Source organism: Ixodes scapularis, unplaced genomic scaffold (assembly GCF_016920785.2).
Source record: "Ixodes scapularis isolate PalLabHiFi unplaced genomic scaffold, ASM1692078v2 PGA_scaffold6__148_contigs__length_123643588, whole genome shotgun sequence".
In the NCBI taxonomy this organism is placed as follows: Eukaryota; Metazoa; Arthropoda; class Arachnida; order Ixodida; family Ixodidae; genus Ixodes; species Ixodes scapularis.
In genome coordinates this window covers 25,939,905-25,960,484 of record NW_024609881.1, presented here as the reverse complement: position 1 = coordinate 25,960,484, position 20,580 = coordinate 25,939,905, and the positions used below count along the sequence as shown (strand labels likewise).

Here is a 20,580-nt window from a genome sequence, read left to right as displayed (position 1 = left end):
TTGGTCGGCTGTATCGTCGACATTACTTGCGCCCTGCTCGGGCGAGATCAGAGCAAACTCTGCTAACTTGTTTATTTATTCAGTCCACCCTCTTATATTGTTTCAATCTCAAGGTCTTCTCAACCAACACAACAGGACGAAGTCTATACACGAGCTCGTCTCTGTTACGTCACAGCGCGGTGGTGGCGCGTCGGGCGCACTTCCGGTCTGGGTCAGTCGGCGGAAGTTGCCATGAGGCACGTGCATTCCTGTGTTACTTTGGAAGAAACCGGACAAAAACCTGCCCTCTCGTAAAAACGCAACGACGGAACGACTGGGGCTGTACCAAAATAATCGGGAAAGGTTTGAAGGTCAGTTTTCATGCGTTTTCTGCCTGCTCGGTTCGTCGGAGAACGTAAATAGGGGCCGTGAAAAGGGGGAAACAGGCACCGTCGAACCACGATTGCTTGAGCGTGAAGCACTTGTGATTGAATTCACGGATACTTGTGGTCCTCAGATGTATTTGTTTTGTTCCAGCATGAACACTGGAAAACCGTCAAGTTGCACGGACCACCTGCGGACTACGTTCAGTGCGTCATCACGTTCGAACGGCCGCCTCATGGTTCGAGCTGTCGTCTGCTCTCTCAAACGTTTCTGCTTGTCGTCTGCTCGTTCAAACGACAGCGGCCCGTAGACCAACCGTTGACCGGGTAATTGCGATAATAAGTGCAGGCCTCAAAAGACTTAAGTTTGAAGGTCGGTTGGAGTAAGCAGGCTCGGTGTAAACAGTGGATATAAGAAGATGTGGATAATTGCTATCAGTGGCCATCACCACCTTCTTATGCCCGGTTCACTCGGTATGATTCTGCTTGCGATTTTCAGTATCGACGTCGACATTTCAGCTATGGTTTAGGCCTTTGCAGCCCGAGCGACGTCATGACTGAAAATAGGGAGCAGAACCTCACCACGTGAATCAAGCTTTAGCGTACATTCTACGACGTCCACGCGGAATGAATCGCCGCATCTTACATTATTCGCACCAAGTTTTGCTGTGTAACCAGCCTCGTTAATTTTGCTGAGGCCGCTACAGTAGTCAGACATTGCCAGGAAGACGTAGAATCAACAATTCCAACGCGTAAAAAAGCATGGGGACTCACTTTGACGCCGAATACAGCCCATTCAAATGGTTTATTTATGGGCGACGGCGAGCTTCTTGCCCCCACCCCCATCGCGCATGCGCGGCGTTGGTGGCGTCCGCTAGGGACGCTCCGGTTTGTTTGTATGGTGTATACAGTTCAAGCGCCACAGTCTCCGTCACACAATGCAAGGATGTCGACAGCCTTACAGATGGACGCGATAAGGCAACATACATCCTCCTTCAAACAAGAACAAAAGGCCCCCTAGCAGCACAGATCTGACATATCATTGGGCCAATGGTTGGAAATGGTCCTTCAGCCAGTAATCAGACAGTGGCCATTCATTAGCTGATGACTGGCCATTCTCTGGCCAATAGCCAATGGCCACTGGTAATCAGCCATCTATCAAGCATTGGCCGATGAATGGCTACTCCTTAGCCATTGGCCAAACCACCATCGCCAGCCATTGGCCAATGCTTGGCCAAATTCCGTGCTGCTTTGGGGATTTCTTCTCCTTTTATTCTAAACACAGTTACCACTTCTAATTCAGAAAACGCCCTCTTCACTTACTAAAAAAAAAAAAAAAATAAAAACACCGAAAATCTTTTGTGTAAACAGCAGTGTTGGGAAGTTTTTTAAGTACATTGTACTTAAAGTACTATTTCAAGTAGTTTTAGAAAACCTCTACTTTACTTGAAGTACATTCTCTGAATATGTACTTGTACTTTACTTAAAGTATTTTTTCTGGTACTTTCGAAGGAAAGTACAATTTCTAACTTCAAAGTACATATCCCAAATTTGGTTTTGTTTGATTTGTATCACGAAATGACGCTTTGTCAACTCTGAAGAACTACTGGGCGAGATATTCTACTCCCACCAGAGACTTGAGCAGACGATGCGTCGCTCCGCTTGTTCTGGAGGCGTCTTCCCCGTACCTTTTTGAACTATGGCTACTTCTCGGTCGGACAGCGCAAGCGAGGAGGTTTAAAATATTAGGAGAACAAAATTAATCATATTCTAGCACCTGAAACTGTGGGGCGGAACAATTCAGCTTCAAGTCGAAAGAAAAAGCAACAGAGGAGAACGTCACAATGTTTTGAGACATTCTCATTTTTCTTTCCTTCGACTTTTAAGTTCATTAATTCCTTCGCACCCCAATCTCAGGTGTCGCATTAAGATTAATTATCACCAGCTGACTTTTACACTCACTGTTGTTGTTTTTTCATTAAAGAGATGACACTCCTCTCTCAGAGGTTTGCTTGCGGAGGCTACGGGGCTGACGTCATGCTCTCTCCTAGTAAATTTAACTCCCTTGGGTGCAACAATCTACAGCAAGCGGCGCCAAATCAAGAAGAGGGACTTCTGAATTCGGCTCTATTCCTGAAAATAACTACTCTGTGACCACGTATCAAATATTCGCCTCGGTTTTTGAAAATGGGTCTTGCACCCATGATTACCCCTGGGCAATGCATACCAGTAAAAAATTACTGTATGGGGGAATTAAAGTACATTATGAAACATTGTGTTGAAATACTTTTAGTTTATTTTTAAAGCACATTTTATTTATAGTACATTACTTCAAATACATTCCACCTAGTGTACTTGCTACTTTACTTAAAGTACATCGCATCTGATTTACTTTGTGCTTTGCTTGAAGTACATTTTAGATGTACTTTACCCAACACTGGTAAACACACATTAAAAAAAACACTAAAACAAATTGTGTTTTACAGTTCGTAGGGACAATAACATTTGGGGTTGCACTTCAGATATCAGGTCACACTTAAAAAAGTTATTGCATTTTTAAAAAAGCTTTATGAATTGCTTCTGAACTATAGCGAAGCCTGACTTATACAGTTGCCTTGGGATTTCATCCGCATAGTCTCCCTCACTACTCTCTCTACATCGATCCTCTCTTGTTGTATAATTTCAGCCTCCGACACATCGATCTTTTAAAAGACCAATTGTTTGAATGTGACCTCAAAGGAATCAGATGAGTTACCAACTTGTGAAATAGGACAAATCTATTGGGTCGAGGTTACTCAAAGTAATCAAAGTAATCATAATATACATTTTGCTTATAATAAATAAGTTTGCATGAACATAAGCTCAAAGTAATCAAAAGAGTCACCCCAATGTATTTTCGGTAAAATTCAAGTTCGCTGGGTTAAAAGTAACTTGAAGTAATCAAACGAGTAGTGATAATGTCCACAGAGTTGATTATAGATCAACCGGACGTATAATAACACGAAGTAATCAAAAGAGTAGCCAAAATGTCCATTAGGCCAAATTACAAAGTCCGTTCGGTCAATAGTAAGTCAAAGTAATCAAACAAGTAATTGTGATGTCAATTGAGCTAATAATAAATACTTTTATTAAATATTAGCCCAAAAAATCAAAACAGTCATCGCAATATAAATGAGGCCGAATTAAAGTAATCTGGATCGAAAGTCACCCGAAGTAATCAAGACTAATAATAATGTATGAATGAGCTCACAACTAATAAATTCGCACTATAATTACACAAAGTAAACAAGAGTCACCAAATGTCACTTGGGCAGAATTAAAGTCAATTGAATTGAGGGTAACTCAAGCAATAAAAAAAGTAATGATATTGCCAATAATCAGCCCATAAGAATTCAATTTGTTGAAGAGGATCTAAAAGTAATGAAGAGTCTTCACAATTACATTTATTTTGACTTTATCGCCGATTGGTCAAAAGTAACTCGAAGTAATCAAAAGAGGAATAATAATGTCTAATGAGTTCATTATAGATCAGTTGGAGCAATAATAACACGAAGTAATCAGAAGAGTAATCATAAATTGCGGTTGTACTTATATCATCTGAACTGTAGCAATGTTAAGGCGAATAAAAAGAAAGGTTAAACAAAACGTTCATTCAGCTAAGATAAATTTGAGCACGCCACAAAAAGTCGAGATTACAAAAAGAGTAATCAACATAACAACTAAGCCTCGTCAATAGTTGACTACTAAGTTCAAAGTAATCACAATAGCGATCATTTTAATAAGCTGTCCTCTTAAAGATCTAATTGTATCAACAATTACTCTAAGTTACCAAATGTGTAAGCAAAACAAAACCACCGAAGAAAATAAGTGCATATATATATATTTTGGATTAAATTGACTAACCCCTGGATCAAATTGTGTAGCGCAAGGATTAAATTATGTGGCGCTTGAATTACATTTTGTGGCACTTGGATTAAATTGGCTGTCGCTTGTATTAAAATGAGCGGGAAAACCTGTAGTTCTCTCGGCATACAGCTCGCGCAACAGTACCTTCGGGTGGGTGGCCACCATTGTAGCCTGGGAACGCATTTTTTTTTCTCCCATGAGATCAAAATAAAGAAGAAGCTTTTTCCTGCACTGTTTCTACAATTTCCCGCGGAGCAGATTGCTACACATTACAAATAACTTTAACCTTGAAGCTGTGAAAAAATAATCTCCATCACTGGGATCCGGAAAGCCACTCCGTGGCTGCCAGAGTCGCTCGTCCTCCTGCCCGCCGGTGACGGACGCGGGTAAGGAAAAGTAGAACTTTTTCATTGTTGCCAGTATAGAGTTGCGTCCTAGAAACCTCGTGGCCGGCGTAACTTGAAAATTCAATAACTGCAGGGGAAAATTTTATTTTTATCAAATATAGTGGCTATTTGTTGAGAAATGGTGATTGATGCGGTCCGCCGATTTCCAGCCAAATCCAAGACTACCGAAACATCGACAGAGTTCCCCTTTAAAGGACCGAACTTGTGCCCAAAAACAAAATAAAAGAAGTTTAGCCTCGCAGGCGTCAATAGGGAGTTTTCGTAGATCGTTTCCGCTGTCCCGCAACGCTCTCCGCAACCAGCTACGTTAGCAGGAACTCTACAGTCAAGTACATCGGCGCTGGTGAGGCGAGACAACATGTCAGCAACAACGTTCTGTTTCCCGGACGGTGATCAACAGTGAGGTCAAATTCCAGCAGATCTCTCAACATGTGCGTGAATCCTCGAGATGGCTTCATGGACGCAGTCAGGCACGTGACGGTCCAATTGACCCTGATGAGTGAAAACTTGATAGAGAGATGGTATAGGCGGAATGTTTGCGTGAGGGCCCAGTGAACAGCAATACATTCCCAGACGTTGCTGTGTAGCCTTTGTTCCGCCGGGGTGAACGACCGCCTGGCGTATTTGATTACGGTTTCTTTACCGTATTTTCGCTGAGACAGTACTCCGCCGATTGCAGTGCCGGCGGCGTCAGTAGCGACAGTCGTAGGGGCAGTGGGAATAAAATCACCCAGTTTAGGCGCCGACGTCAAGGCAGTTTTCAGCGCTTGGAAGGCAGCGTCGCAGTGTGGTGTCCACCCGAAGATGCCCGTACGAATGCTGTGAAGCGAAGCACCGATGTGCGAGAATGCCGGGATGAAGCGTCGGTAGACGTTGGCAGCTTGAACTCATGAGAGAAGGGACTTCTTTTTGCGCGGAGTCGGGATTTTCAGAAGAGCGTTCACCTTCTTGGGGTTGGGCAGTTTCCTCAGATTCGAAAAGAATGAAATCCAAGAACTTAATGGATTCCATTCCAAAATGACATTTTCGGGCAGAAAGCTTGAAACTTCTGTGTCGGAGGAGTGTCAAAACATCGTCAAGAAGGTCAAGAAACTCGGTGATGTTAGTGCGAAGAGCAGCACATCGTTGAGGTAGACGCGAACATCAAATTTGAGGTGGCGTGGTCGGAGTTCCTGGAAGACGGCGTTTATGGCTTTTTGGAATAAGGCGGGCGCATTTTTGAGGCTGATGGGAATGCGTGTCCACTTGTAGGTTCCTTGGTGTGTCATGAAGGCGATTTTATTATGGTCATGAGGTCTCATCAAAATTTGATAATAGGCAAACTTGAGGTCCAGCGATGCGAAGAGGCTACAACCACCGATGTCTTCCGCGATGTCGTCGGCGCGGGGAAGGGGTTGTGTGACGTTTACAGTTATTTTGTTCAACGAAATGTAGTTGACGCAAAGGCGCTTTTTGGTGTGCTGGCTGACCACAACTGGGAAAGCCCAGGGTCATGAGGACGGGAGATTAACTCCCTTTTGCAAAAGGTCTCCTGTTTGACGCTCTAGAAATCGGCGACCGTCAAGGAGTACCTGTACGGCTCGTGGCTGTATGAGGTGGCTCCGAGAGCCAGGTCGATGCTATGTTCTGTCCCCATCTAAAGGCCGAGGTCTTGCTCGTCTGTGGTGTAGAGAGGCACGTGGCTGTTCGAGATGGCTTGAATCCTGTTTCAGTCACTATCATCGAGGTTGGGCCCAATCAGTGGGACAATCGAGGAGGGCAGAGCTGGCAAGGGCGTGGGAGAAGCCGGCGTAGGCTGCTCATGAGACTCGACGAGCTGGCGGGTGGCGGTGGCACAGACTGTTGCGGCACGCAAAGCGTGACTGGGCGCGCTGTGTGGCGGGGACGTGGAGGCGGGAACTTCCAGCGTTGTCCACTGACGCTTTTGGTCCTCTAAGATAGGTTCCAATTGGACTCCTGTTAGCGTTGTTAGAGCAGCGTGCCACCTTTGAATGGCAGTAACCTGCAGGAGCACGGCGTTCACCATCTCAGGCAGGGTCCTGTTAACGCATGGCACCACAAGTTTTCGGTGCGGCTTGTGGATTTTGGAGAGCCTGCGTGGCTTGACGTCAAGCTCGGCGCGAGGAGTGCAAAGCCAGTCGTCTCCGAGACGCAATGGTAAAGGGTTGTTTTCAAGCATGGCGACCTCGACAACTACAGAGATGTCGTCGACGGAGATGCGAAGACAAGCAGATCCGATGGCCGTAATCGCACCACCTCCGACGATGATGAGGGGAGTTCCTGTCCACGGGAGGAGCTAGGGAGGCTCTTGTTAGGGTGGGCGCAAGTCATATCCTGGAGAGCGTTTGCGATTTAATGGCGGCGCCTGAGGGAGAGGATTGGGAAAGGTTATGCGCCAATGTTGCCCGCACGAGAGCAGACGCCCGCTCTGTCGCCTCATGTCTCTTTTCTCCTCTCGCCTCCCATTGCAAGCAAAGAACGCCTTGGCGTAGCCTTTCTCGCTCCCTTGTCGTTCCGGGAATTGCACACGTCGAGAGGAGAAAGCAGGGCTGCCAGACAACCAGCAACGTCCAATATGGCGGAATTTACCATTTTTCGCGTTAAACAAATATTAAATATATTGCAAAACTGGTGGCTATAGAAAAGTAATCATTTATATACCTTGCGTAAATTGTTCGAGCACCTTAATTAGCTCTTATGACCTGAGTTAGGAAACCAAACAACGCTTTGCCCGTCGACTCCCAGCAAAATTTAGCAATTAAAAGGCGTCCATATCCCTAATCCCCGATCGAGCAGTTGAGTGCACTCTAACTAGAGCCTCCATAGGAGGAGCTGTTAGCCGCTTACGTGCTTCAGGGAGATGAGGGTGACGCTCGATCCACTGTCGGGAAATGCATCAAGCTGGCCTATACCGCGGACGTCGGCGGTGACCATGGAACATGCAATTTTTGAACCACTTAGTTCGGAGTCTCCAGTTTTGCACGTGAATTTTTTGTCGGAGCAGGTTGATAAAGCCGGCGTCGACGGCGGTCGCGGTTGTTGGGATTCGGAACACTTAGCACAAAGATGCCATTGTTCCGTTATCGAAGACAAACTGCGTCTTGTAGGTCCTGGCGAGACCGATAGGCGGGTGCGTTCTATCGCTGGGCAATTGCGTCGTAACGCGCTTCCCGTTCAGCAGGTAGAAGGTGCAAAATTATGCGGGGGAAGCGGTTGGTCGACGACGATTGAAAGTCAAGGCGCAATGTAGTCGTTTTCGAGGGACCGTGCATTTGTGCGGCAGGAAGTCGTCAGATGGGAATGCGATTCCCCTAGCGTGTGAGTGGGTCATGCGCCCGGCGGAAATATAGCGACGAGTTGTCCAGCTGCGTGACAATCGCTATGAAGGCGTCGACAGCTGGAAGGAACTGGGCAGCGATACCATTGGTGACTTGCCTGTCGGCGATGCTCTGGTTGATGTATTAGATCCGCTGTTTGTCAGTGAGCAGGACAGGACATCCCACGAGAATGGCAATTTGGTGAATGTGTATTGATGAAGCGTCTCAGATGGAGTTTGGAGGCGCTCCATGACACGTCGTGGCCACTCAATGAGGGTGAGTTGCTCGCTAAACTGCTGGATGAAGGCTGCCTACCAGTCATTTCATGACGCATGGGCGTGGCCGGCTTCGAGGTGCCAGTTCTTTGCGGCACCTCGAAGCTTAGTGATGGCGATCGCACGGAGGGTCGAATCGGTCCAGGCGGCGAGTTGTTTCGCCTTTCCAGTTTTTCTAGCCTGCGGTTGGTGGAGGGCGTTTTTGAGCCCTCAAATGTTGAAATGGAGGAGCTCAGATCTGGGAGTGTCGCAACTTGCACAGGACGGCTGTGAATCTCGGCCAACAGCTGGGTGTTCTGCTGTATAGGCACGAAGCCTGGAGTTGCATTACGTCGGGCGGGGACACGGGCGTGGCAGGAGGCTGTGCCGTGTCGCCATTCTCGGTGCCGGGGGGCCACACTTCAGGCGCGGGGGTTTAGGGCTCGGGCTTTTGTTGCTTTAGGTCTTGAAGAAAAAATAACAGGCGGGAGACCAGGTCATCTTTGGATGTCGAGGAATACAGTCCTCTGGCTTCCATTTCCGCGCGAAGAACATTGGCGGTGAAGACGTGACTGGTGGCTGGAGATGCTTGGCCCCACTGATGATGGCTAGGGCGTAGGTGATGTCGGGCAATATGGAGAAGTAGGCTTACCGAAGGCAACGGTCTAGATGTATTCCATGGTTCAGGAGGCGAGGCGATGAAGATTGGAAACTGAGGTTCGAAAGGTCGACTGCGCCAGATGTGAGAGCCGGTGGTAGTCCCCAGGAATAAGGAACAAGTTTAAGGATTAAGATAACTGATTGGTACGGACAACACAGGTGTGTCTGAGTCAGTGGGACGGGCAGAAGCAACTGAAAAAGAACTACGCGGGCTTGGAGACTCTTGAGGCGAAGAGGCGATTTTAGCGGGCAGGGGCGAGGGCGAGAGCGAGGCTAGTTTACGAGGTGAGGGGTAAGGTTAAAGCTGCGGCGAAGAAGTCAGCTGCCGTGGCTGTCGAGCAAAGTCGACCTGGCTGGTGTTTACATTTGGGCGGTGAGTAGAATCAAGGGCGAAGAGAATGGAAGGTCGGTTCGAGTGTCGATGGGGCGTAGGCCATAGAGGATTAGGGTTGCGAGGAGGAATTTGAAATTGAAAGAACGGAGGGGGGACGGCAGAGGGGATGGAAGAACAACCGATTGCTACGGTTAACATATCCTCACAATTGTGTCTCTATCTTTTGCATTTTTGACCGAACCGTGTTGTTTGCTAATGACCCTCGCATGCCACAACTTTCGATGAAAAAGTGACTCAATCACTAGCGCTTTCCATCAGGTTGAACCTTGCACAACTAAGGCAAAGTCTACTTAACTCCGTTTAGATTTTCACTTTAACAGCACTTCTCGTGTCTGTGTGACACCACAAACTCTATTATGTTAAATTCATAAGGACGCACTGATATTCTAAAACACTGGCTTCAGTGAAGCTGTGTTAGGCCCAGTAAAGGTGTATCCACACGACGGACCGGGCCGCGGACCGATTGATCACGTGATGCGCGGCCCGCGGGCCGCCCGGTTGCAATGACCATCCACACGGCGGACCAAAAGAGCAGACGACAGAGCGAACGGGCCGGTCTAACCCTCGACCTCACAGCTCGGCCAAACGCATGCAGCGAGCTGCTTTGAGGCTATTTGTAAGGAGCCAAGATGGAGGTTGAACGAAAGAGGCGTTTGACCGCGGTGGCCCTGGCGTTGACTCTTGAGAACGAGGAGGACTTAAGTGAAGCGAAAAAGGCACGGGGACATCTTTAGATGATTATTTGAGTAGTCGTCGCGACTATTGTCCCACAGAGCGGGGAATTGCTCCACGAGCGCGATGAAGTAAAAAGTGGCATCGTCGCACAACAAAAGGTTCGTCTTCTTCGTCTTCAACAGTTGGCGCCAAAAGAAAACGACTTTGGATTTGGATTCCAATCCAAACAACAAAAGTGAGCTTGTTGCCAGACTTAGCGCTTCAATTGTACTAAAAACGCCGCGGTCCGCCGCCAAGGTCCGGGCGAGAAAAGTCGCTTGGCATTTCTCAGAAGCGCGGGCCGCGGACCACCGGCGGACCTCGAAAACCGGTGACGTACGGTCACGTGATGCGCGGCCCGCGGACCAAAACAGCGATTTGGTCCGTCATGTGGATACACCTTAAGAGAGGATGCCGGGGAGAAAAGCGGTAAGAGAAAAGCAAACATCCATGTCCACAAAGTGATGCGCTCGTAACAAACTGAAGCGTTCCAAGTTGTCGGAAGTATTTTTACTCCGGTTTGTTTTGAAGTAAGGGATAGGCACTGCGAGTCCTGGCAGGCCACACACATTCCACAATTGAATAGCTCTTTATTGGGGGCCACACAATAAACAAAACTACAATATGAGTCTACATAAATACACAGTGGTGGCGAAAATGCTGTTCGTGTCGACTGCCTGCTGTAGAAAAGAAGGGGGTCGAGCACCAGATGGCCAACACGACGAAAACAGCCAAGCGGCAGCGAGGACCATCCCACCGCAGCACTCTGGGGATGTCGTCGCTTTGGAATGGGAGGGCCAACCCGGCGTCCGGCCGAGCTACGCCTTGCCGACTTGTTGGGCAACCAGATTGGCACACTCCAGCGCCCCCTTGCCTAGGACGAAGTTTTCGTGGAGTCCCTCCACCACGTGAATGTGAACCTTGCCCTCGCAGCACTGCAAGAAAAACAAAGCACGTTCAGCCAATGCCAGGAAACAATCGACCTCTGGAAACAATGTGTTGACAACCCTGGATTAGGAAACGGTGTCTAACGAGTTCAACGAATATGGCCCAGACTCGTTTCCTCGCAGCATTCCACTATATTACTGCTTCCAATTCAGCCACATTCGCTGTGCTTCATTCACCCCTTGGTTGACAAATCGGTGGAAGCCTCATGCTTGTTGGACCATACGTACGCTTATCTTTCGCCACGTGATCACCCCGCCCATACCCACGCACTGAGAGTGGAGCCGGGTGACGAAAGGAGAGCGGAAAGGGAAATTGCACCACACCTGCGCCTAGATGGGTTTAAAGCGAATGCAATAATACGTTGTTATTGGTCGTCCATAATATTTTGAAATTTAAAGAAAAGTGCAGGTCACGGGACATTCGCTGCACTTGATTGGTTTAACCAATGAAAGAACACGTACAATTAGAAGACGAATGCCACGATGTCGCGCTTTGGTGCTGCGAATTATCTGACCAGATACATTGGTGGGGTGCATCAACCGCTCTGGCCGGTTGATCGCCGACATCGTCTAAATATGCGGACGATGTCGGTGATGTCGGGAACTAAAACTTCCGAGAAAACTTTGCAAAATTTTAGGATTGTGGCCACTGTTGTAATACAGAGCCAGGGTCGTGTACTCCGGACCAGATTAGTCGATTATCACATCGGCCACATCCCTTCGTGCCGTGACTGCAGAGTACCGTGGTACTGGTGCCACTCACGCCTACCTTCATATCTCACCAGCGTGCGTGCGTCGAGCTTCACCACTTTGCACACGAGTGCTAGGAGCAGCGGCTGACTTGGGAAGGCGCCTGGGTTGCACGATGGGTACGCAAACTATATTCAGGCTCTTACAGGCTGAGTATAGCTTGTCCTCATTGTAAACCGATCCATAATTTAAAAAAAAGAAAAATTAAGAAAAAAAATATTTAGCTGAGAGTAGGCTTTCATAATATTTGTGGATATTTTTTTTCTTGCAGTTTATGATATTAGAGTTGAGTTTGGTAGGTTCATTAAACTTAGTGGACACATTTTTATCGATAGATGCGTTAGCGGATATGCTGGTTCTCGCTGGAATACTACGGAAATTACATTGACAGGCTAAATGAACTACCGAGTCAAATGGGGAGGGAGAGAAATTACAAATCACATTTGAACCTTTTTTCGCACCCATTGTAATAAAACCTTCTCTGCCAAGAGCCTTATTTTAAAAAAAAAGAGAAGACTGTATTCCTTTTGCATCCCATCAATTCTTATCACAAAAGGTAACAAGTGATATGCTCCAGTCTCAAAAAGGAACCCTCGATCACTATCATAAATAAATTCATTTAGAAATGGAATCACTTTTTATCTTGAAAAGACGTGCTAACAGATGTTGGCATCTGCTCCAAAAGCGTCAGTGGCTGCTAGAGAACTAGCTACAAAAAGTCAAATGTCGCTTCCATCGCTGCGATAGATGCCTCGAGCACGTAGGTCTCACCCCATTGTCAGCTTACGGGTGCACAATGTATGGGCATAACTCTGCCAAGTTATACCGTTCCGTACTAGTGGTTAGCAGCACTCTATCGTTCGCTGGAATCCGGCATGCCCGGTTCTTTACCCAATTAATTTACACCCGAGGAACGACCGCGCTCGGATGTTACAGACAGACGAAAGGGGGCGCAGAAACGGTAAACGCGCGAGGCACAGCCAACCCATTCTCTGCGCATCTATCGTTAGTCCGTGATCATTTCACCGAAATGCCCAACTTTCCGACGATTATAACCACATAACGATATAAAGTTGAATGTGGCGGACATTGAAGATTTTGGAACAGTGGTAGAACTAACTCTAAACACACCAGCCCCCTCCCCCCCAATTACACACAGACAGCATGTACAAGCCACATGCTTTATGCATATGGTACCTCAGTAGAGTTTGTGCCCCGCACTCTAAGAAAAAATGAAGAGAAAATGTAGCAACGCCGCGTCTTCCTCCCTTCTACTGACGCGCCCCCAAGCGGACACGAGAAAAGGGAAGGAACGAAACGTTTTTCTCCAGGCAGACGGGAGAAAGCTTTCGCCCTCCCGACTCATCTTCTTTCAGTTTCGTTTTTCGAGCACGACGCGCACGTTGTTTAATAACTGCTGTTGAGTTGATTGTGCTTCAGCAGCAGCGAAGGTCGCCTGTAATTCCGTCTTCTAGTCCAAACGTGGAGAACATTACGGTTGCATTGACGTTTTTACCACTAATTTTATCAAACGAGTAAACGAAGCCGCTAGAAACAGCGAAGTTCCGGAGCAGTGCCAGCAGCGCTACGTACACTGGGTAAGATGGCCGTCTCTAGATTGCGGGACCCACGCGGAACTACAGTAGCGAAACCACGCGGAACTACAGTAGCGAAACCACGCGGAACTGTGTCGACGTTTTCGACGTTATGTAAATCGCAGGAACTGCGTCCAAGGCAGGCAGGTTTTCCTGCCGGCTGCCTGGGTGCCTTCCGTACTGAGTTCGGTTCTGCTTCGGTTCTGTTTTCCCGTGCCGAGTGCCAACCGGCGTTCAACGTGGTTCTGTATTTCTGCGTGTCAACAACATCGTGATGGCAATGTTGTGCGTAGTGAACAGAATACTGGAATTATCGCCGATGTGACCGTGTGTTCGCGTATCAGTGGTGTAACAAGATGAGATGACGTAAACTGTCGGGCATTGATGCCGCTCATGGAGAATAGAAGGGTAGGAGAGGGCATGACGTCGGCCGCGTAGCCTCCACAAGCCATGCTCCCTTGGCGCTTCGCCTCTTCCTCATTTTCCTCCTTACTCTCACCACATCACGTGACCGTAGCTAGTTTTCGTCTAGCCTTCGATCTGATTAAACCTACCGGACGGAGCGCGCGCAAACCTGCAAGGAATCCTCCTACAATCAATCACCCATCTCGCACGTGACATGTCACGCGTACCAATCGCCAGACAGATCTGCGGTCACGCTAGGCACAAAATCGTTTAAACTTTTTATGACTAGGCTTCACCAGTATTGCAACGTGCCCCCCCTAGTACTTCTAACCTCCTTGATGCCGCTGGTCGGGCAGTGATCGGAGGGGGCGGGGTGTCGCAGGTTGACATTCCACTTTACATTAAAGAGTTTAAGATCACTTGAAGAATTAGGTGCAGTTGATCGACGTGCGAATAATCATGTTGGAACGCTGGTCTGAACGGCAAGCTCCTATCGTGCAGTGGCCAATATGACTGTCGGTCCCCGAGAGCGATTGCGCTCTGGGGAAAAGACTGAACAGTACAAAATTATGACGGAAAGCACGTATATTTACAATAGAATTTTAGCATTAAAGAAACAACAAAAAACAGGTAAAATCGAAAAAAAAACGCTATCCTTTATTTTACTGTTTAAATATACTACGGTTCCTGGAGAAACTGCCGTCCAAGTGGCGCGCTGGGATGAGCGCTAGAAGTTATCGAGCTCGCCACGACGTAGCTCCGTACACTTAACTCCTGCCGCAAGTCGCGGCTTTGACTGCATTCAAGTTGATCGAAAAGCGATTTCTCTGCCCTTGAAGCATCACTTCCAGCTGAGTGAATATCCGCTCTACAAAGATTAATTCAAGACGGCAATTGCGGCCGTGTGCGAACAGCACAAATAGAAAAACAAACACTACAATAGAAACATTGGCTACGAAGTGCCGTGCGGGGAAACAAACTCGTGGCTTGGAACCACATTGGAGCGGCTCGATTTATTGGCTTTCAAATAATTACGGCATGATCGAGCGTTTTCCTTTTAATAAAAGATTCCTCCCTGAGCCATTAAAAATACTCTTAGATATATGACATTGCTGGAAAAAAATCAACATGCTGGGAATATTATTTATTGCTTAGGCAGTCACCGGAAAATTCCGTGCGTTCAAAACGACCAGTATAAAAGACGGAAACACAGTGCTCGGAAGTTGTGATCGGGTTAGTGTGCCGTTGTATTCATGTTTGTATGTGCTATGCATGTGTATGCGCTCAATGTATGTTCACCTGATGCTTGTAGTATGCGTAATGTGTCTACATGTGTGTATACTAAAGGTTCCCGATGTTAACGAAACGCAATGGTAGCGAGGGAAAATAAAATTTTTTTTTTTTTTTCGATTTAACATTTTTTTACGCTACGCGGCTACGCCATAATTTTGTGTTACCGTGCTGAGATAAGCCAAGAAGTTGCTTCGGATTTGCTTTTTTTGAGAGCGGCTTTTGGTTTTGCGGGCGAATGGTTTACCGCTCCTCCGTGATGTGCGGCTGACGCAACGGTTGACGAAGGAATTGTGGCTCGAGGAATAGCAAAGGTAAGACATAAAGTGCGCGAACTGGGTGCCGGTTGTCTCCGTTTAACATCGCAGTGCTGATGATGAGAAGACTGAGTGACTGCATGCTTTCGAAACGTAAGTTTCTTTACCTGCAGGGGGAAGCTGGCTTCGGAAATAAATACAGTTCGCGGAAAGCTTGTGTTACGTTTTTATTTGCTGCTCCTCTCGCTCGCCTATTGAAAATTCTCATTTGCATGAGAAATTTTTGTGTCCAATAAACACATATGAATCATACAAGATATATAAGAACCGTATAAGAACAATATAAGAGCTATATAAAAACTATATAAGATATATGAGAACATACAAGCACCATATAAGAAATTAGTGGGAAGCTTCTTATAAGTTTCTTATGGGGTTCTTATATATCTTATATAGTTCTCATATAATTCTTATATGGTTCTTATATGTTCTTATATATCTTGTATGATTCATATGTGTTTATTGGACACAAGAAAGTTTTCATACGAATGATTTTTTTTCTAGGGTCTGTAGTGTTTTGTTAAGCCTTATTCAGCTCGATTTGCTCGATTCGTGGCCGCCATAATGAGGTGCTGGCGACGGAGGAACTTTTACTCCCCTGCTTTAGGGACGGAAGTTTCTCCCTTTCTGAACGAACATATGTGTCAAGAGCTTTCACCCCTCTAGGGAGGACTATACTGACCCTTTTTTCTAAGAGTGTGGTCTTTGTCAGCCTGATTGAGTTAGCGTAAAATTGTTTTCAAAATTGTCTCTAAATTTTGGGTGGGCTCTCGCTCGGTCCTTATGCCGTTGCCTCGGACCTTCCATTTAAAGGCCGGCTCACACACCCGCGACTGGTTACGACCGACAGCATTACGACCTCTTGCGATATCTCGCCACCAGAAAATCCCCTGGCACGCTGGCGCCACCTGTGAAGCAACACTGGAACTGCATTTTACGAGATTTAAGCTTTTGCGCTATTTGCGGGATCGAACGTGTGTACTATGAGAAATGGTTGTTTAGAAAATTGTCAAAATTATTTCACACCAATAATGAAAGAATGAGGCGCGCAAAAAACGGTAAATATACGAATGTCGCGAGTGACCCACGGCTATTGGCAGCAGAGTGTCGCCAGGTCGTGAGGGATCGCAAAGGCTCGCAACGCATTGGGTTGCAACCAGTCGCGAGTGAATGGACGAGCCTTGACGCTGCGGTCCAACTGCTAATGTACAAAAGACAGTCTGCAGATGGTTTCTTCTTCTTTGCACGACGGTGCAGACACGATACACTTGAGGCCTGTTTGCAGGTGATTCTGTCTTCACGTCTTCAACGAACACCGCGTATTTTCTACTGCGGCTTAAAGGCCGACTTAGGTCTTCTTAAAGGTCTTCTGCCGAGAACAAACCGGTTCCTTTTCTCAATTTTTTCTCGCACACTTCTCCTCTCCTCACAGCAGCGCGTGTCTCAACTACTTCCCACAGAAAGGAGGACGGTCTGCCCGCTTCTAGAATGAAAAGGACGAATTCACTTTCCCCCTTTCTGACCAGTCGTCAGCCTTTATGGCGCTACCGCGCGCAAATTTCAAAATGCGGCGGGACCCGGCGTCGAAAGCCACACACCTCGGAGAGGCCGTAGTCGGGGGGCAGCTCCATGGCCATCTTGCGGGGCCTGGAGGGCTTGATTAGTGTGACGTCCCCCCGGAACTTGGCCACGGGGGCGTATCTGCTGCCGGCCTTGAGGAAGTTGTAGAAGGCGCTCGCGGCCAGGGTCACGTCCTCCCGGCTGGGGCGCACGTCGGGTATGCCCGCCAGCAGCAGGTCCGTGGTCGCCTCCTGCTTCGCTTCCCACGTCGGGTACTGCACCATCTGCCGCTTCACCTGCGACCGCACGCAGAGAACGTCGACACCCCTCTCTGCAAGACATCTCGCTACGGTGCCTGGATTGCGTCTCCCAGCAGCGCGGGTTCGCCGCATGCAACAAAGCGGTCTCTTAGTATCCGCCCGACGACCTTCTGATATAGGTAAAGTTCAAGCATAGGCGCCGACTATGGGGGGGGGGGGGGGGGGGGGACTTGGGGGCCCGAGCGCCCCCCCCCCCTCCTTCCCCCAATATTTACCGGGGAGGGGGGGGGGGCGGGCAGAACGATACCGGGCTCCCCCCGCCCCCCTCCCCACCCCGTCCCCTCTCCTGAGCTCAGCGGAAAAGCAAGTACCATCACCTTCGGAACCTCTGGGTGCACCTCATTAATCTCACCTGTTCGCCCTGGTGCCCGCACTTATCGATAGCTGACGCCCGGAGGAAGAATAAAAATTTATCCACTCACCAGCTTCGGTCACTAAGTGACCAGAGCTGGTGAGCGGATAAAGTTTCCTAACTATTTGCCCAGTCCTGTTCGAAGACCCTACGTAGTATTAGAAAATACGATAAGGGCTAGTGCTGTAAATGACTTCGAACGCCATTGGAAGTAGCGGCGAATGACGACAGTGGCACCTCCAGCGGACCTGTAGCCTACGGAAGTAGACGACGTAATACGTTTTATAAGCCCCATTTTGTTTTCCTAATCATTGAAACAATTCATTACGGTCAGTGCGCTTGATCCACGCAATCCACTGTTCACTACTGTCATGACAGCTAAATTGTAGTTTCAAAAAAGCAGACATTTGTTTAGGTATCATGCCGTCAGCATGCTTATCCTATGTTATCCAGTTTCCGCCCCCCCCCCCCCCCCCCCGCCCCTGCGAGAATTTGAGGATTTTTTGCCTATGGGTTCAGGTACAGTGCCTCGAACGCACCTGCGACTTGTGTGTTCACGGTCCTTCGCACCCACGCATTGAGAGCGGTTTGAAAGTGGCAATAAATTGGGTCAGGAGCCGGTTGTCCCGATCTTGCCCGTTGGTCGTAAAAATATCACCGAAAACAGCGAGCGGATGGGAGTCTTGCCATTGACGTGGCAACCCATCTCGCGTCTGCTCCGTTTTCCATAGACTCTCTGTCTCCAGAGCGGTCTGCAGCACAACGGGAGTTTGCCGCACAAACCACCACTCCCATGTCACAGCCACGATCGCGGCAGGCAACAGCAAAACTTCGACCACATCGTAGGGCGGAAATCGAGGGACCACTTTCTAAGACTGCCTAAACACGCCATTGGGGGAAGGATCCAGGTAAGGGTTAGGTTAGGTTAAGGCTAGGGTAGGGTAGTGTAGGCCCAGCTTTGCCCTCGCAAGGGCGCCCACCTGGACGAAGTCTATGTCGAGGTACTGCATGAGAAAGGCGCAGAGGATAGTGGCCTCCTCCTCGTTGGCGTCGTTGAATGGGCTCCGGTAGTGCACCGTGTGCGCCCCGGTGTACTGGGGCGCCCCGTCCAATAACACCAGACTGCCCAAGGGGACCCCCGCCCCCTGCAGCTGCATCGCCATCTCAAAGGCCACCGTGGCCCCAAATGAGTAGCCCACAATGTGGTACGGCCCCTCGGGCTGCACCTCCACTAGCCGCTGCACAAAGGGAGAGGGCAACGTAAGACCTCAGAGGTGGGACTACGGTACATTCATTATTTTGAACTCCAGGAAGACAACGATTTTGTCGGAATTATTGGAAATTCGATTGATCAGAAATTAATCCAAATATGATGGGAGATAAAATTATGATTTGCTACATGAATGGCTACACGTACAATGCAGATATTTTATGATTTCTTCGACATAGGCCTACGGATCATAAGTTGGTGTGCACACGTTAAAGATTTGTGAAATGTACGACACAAATTTATTTATCCTCTCAAACATGTTCTTTATTGTAGACTGTTTAGACAGCAGACTACAACTCAAATCAAAATTAGGTTTGTTCATTCGGTGTAGAAGTTTTGTAACGGGAACTATTAAAGGGATACTACAATGAAATTTCGGCGCTCATTTTTTGGTCTATATGTGTTCAAAAAGGCAGCATCACATCAAACATACCAATATCTTGTTAAAAAAGTCACGAAAAAGAAATTTAAAACGAACTAAACGATTAGCAAAGAGCACCTGGTGGATGTCGCTAACGCCTCGCTTGTAATGCCCGTCTAAGAACCTTGACAGCTAGTGACGGAGGTTGTCTCGTCTCCGGCCACGACGAGAGAAGAGGGGCAGGAGGAACTCCCCTCTTCCCGAGAATGCCTTTTGTGTGTCGCAGAAGTCGCTATTCTCCCCCTTCAAGATTACAGAAGATTAACCCGTCACTCAAAATTCGTACAAAAGCAGCCGCTTCGGTGGCTGGAACGACTAGGCCATCCTCTCGACGTCAACCTCGCCGTAGCTTTGCTCATCCTGAGACGACCTACGTCACGATTGCGTTGGATGTCACGTGGTTTCCGCTGGGCGTTCTCCGAGCTCTTGCCAGAGTGGGCCGTTTATAACGAAAAATACAGCCACCAGGCTCAAACTACAAACGTGCGACTGTCATTTACGGATATTGCGGATCATATTCAACCTATTTTTGAACACGACAGGAATATTTCAAATTTCGTTGAAGTATCTCTTTAAGAAGGGGACACATGAGCGATGGGAACGGGCACTCCACTTCAGTTTTCATAGCAAGTTGCGCGGACGCTGTGACGTGCACCTATGCCATGCTTCCACGTCACAGCGTCCGCCCAAGTTGCTGTGAAAATTTCCGCGTGGTGTCCGTTTTCATAGCTCAGGTGTGCCCTGCTTGAGCCCCGTTCAGTGCCCTACTCACCGAGCATTGTGCACTGCGGAGAAGCAACACGCGAGGAAGTAACCTCCGCGAGTGTTGCCGCTCTGCATTGCACCGACTCTCGGAAAGCACCGGTGCTCGGTTTCCGCGTATGAACAATGCGAAAAACTTGCTTTTTTCTTGGGGTGAAAACGGGCATAGTTGTCCGCTTTTCGCGGTCACAAACTACGCCGGCGGTGCCCCCAGGGTAGTCAATGCTTTCGCATTAAAAATTATTGATTACACGAAAACGCCGTTCGAATTAAGCGGCTTTTGAATACATTAAAAACATACGAGAAAAGCCAATATTTTTCTTAAAAATTCGATTGAATTAGCGAGACGTATGAAATATCAGAGCTTGAACTATCGCGAGTCTTATGGGCGGCCCTCTGGTAGCAAAGCCAGGACGAGTCGTATAACTACCCTATTTTGGCACAAATGGAACCCAAGTATACTTACACGAAACGCCACTGACCATGAAGTCTAATGATTCGTTTGCATTCGTACCCCTCATGACAAGGAACAACTGACAGCGTCCGTCTGTGGAAAGGGAAGCGTGCCGCGTACAGA

General features: G+C 48.0%; 1 protein-coding gene across 1 annotated transcript in view; it reads right to left on the bottom strand.

Moving 5' to 3' along the window:
• Positions 1-5,562: 5,562 nt before the first annotated feature.
• Positions 5,563-20,580, bottom strand: part of LOC8042585 (fatty acid synthase-like) — a 131,371-nt gene continuing 116,353 nt past the window's right edge. The window contains exons 26-29 of the mRNA XM_040216147.2: positions 18,531-18,788; positions 16,917-17,174; positions 10,860-10,949; positions 5,563-5,619 (exon numbers count right to left, since the gene is read on the bottom strand). Of these exons, the coding sequence (XP_040072081.2) occupies positions 5,563-5,619; positions 10,860-10,949; positions 16,917-17,174; positions 18,531-18,788 (663 nt within the window). The remainder of the gene's footprint in view (positions 5,620-10,859; positions 10,950-16,916; positions 17,175-18,530; positions 18,789-20,580) is intronic.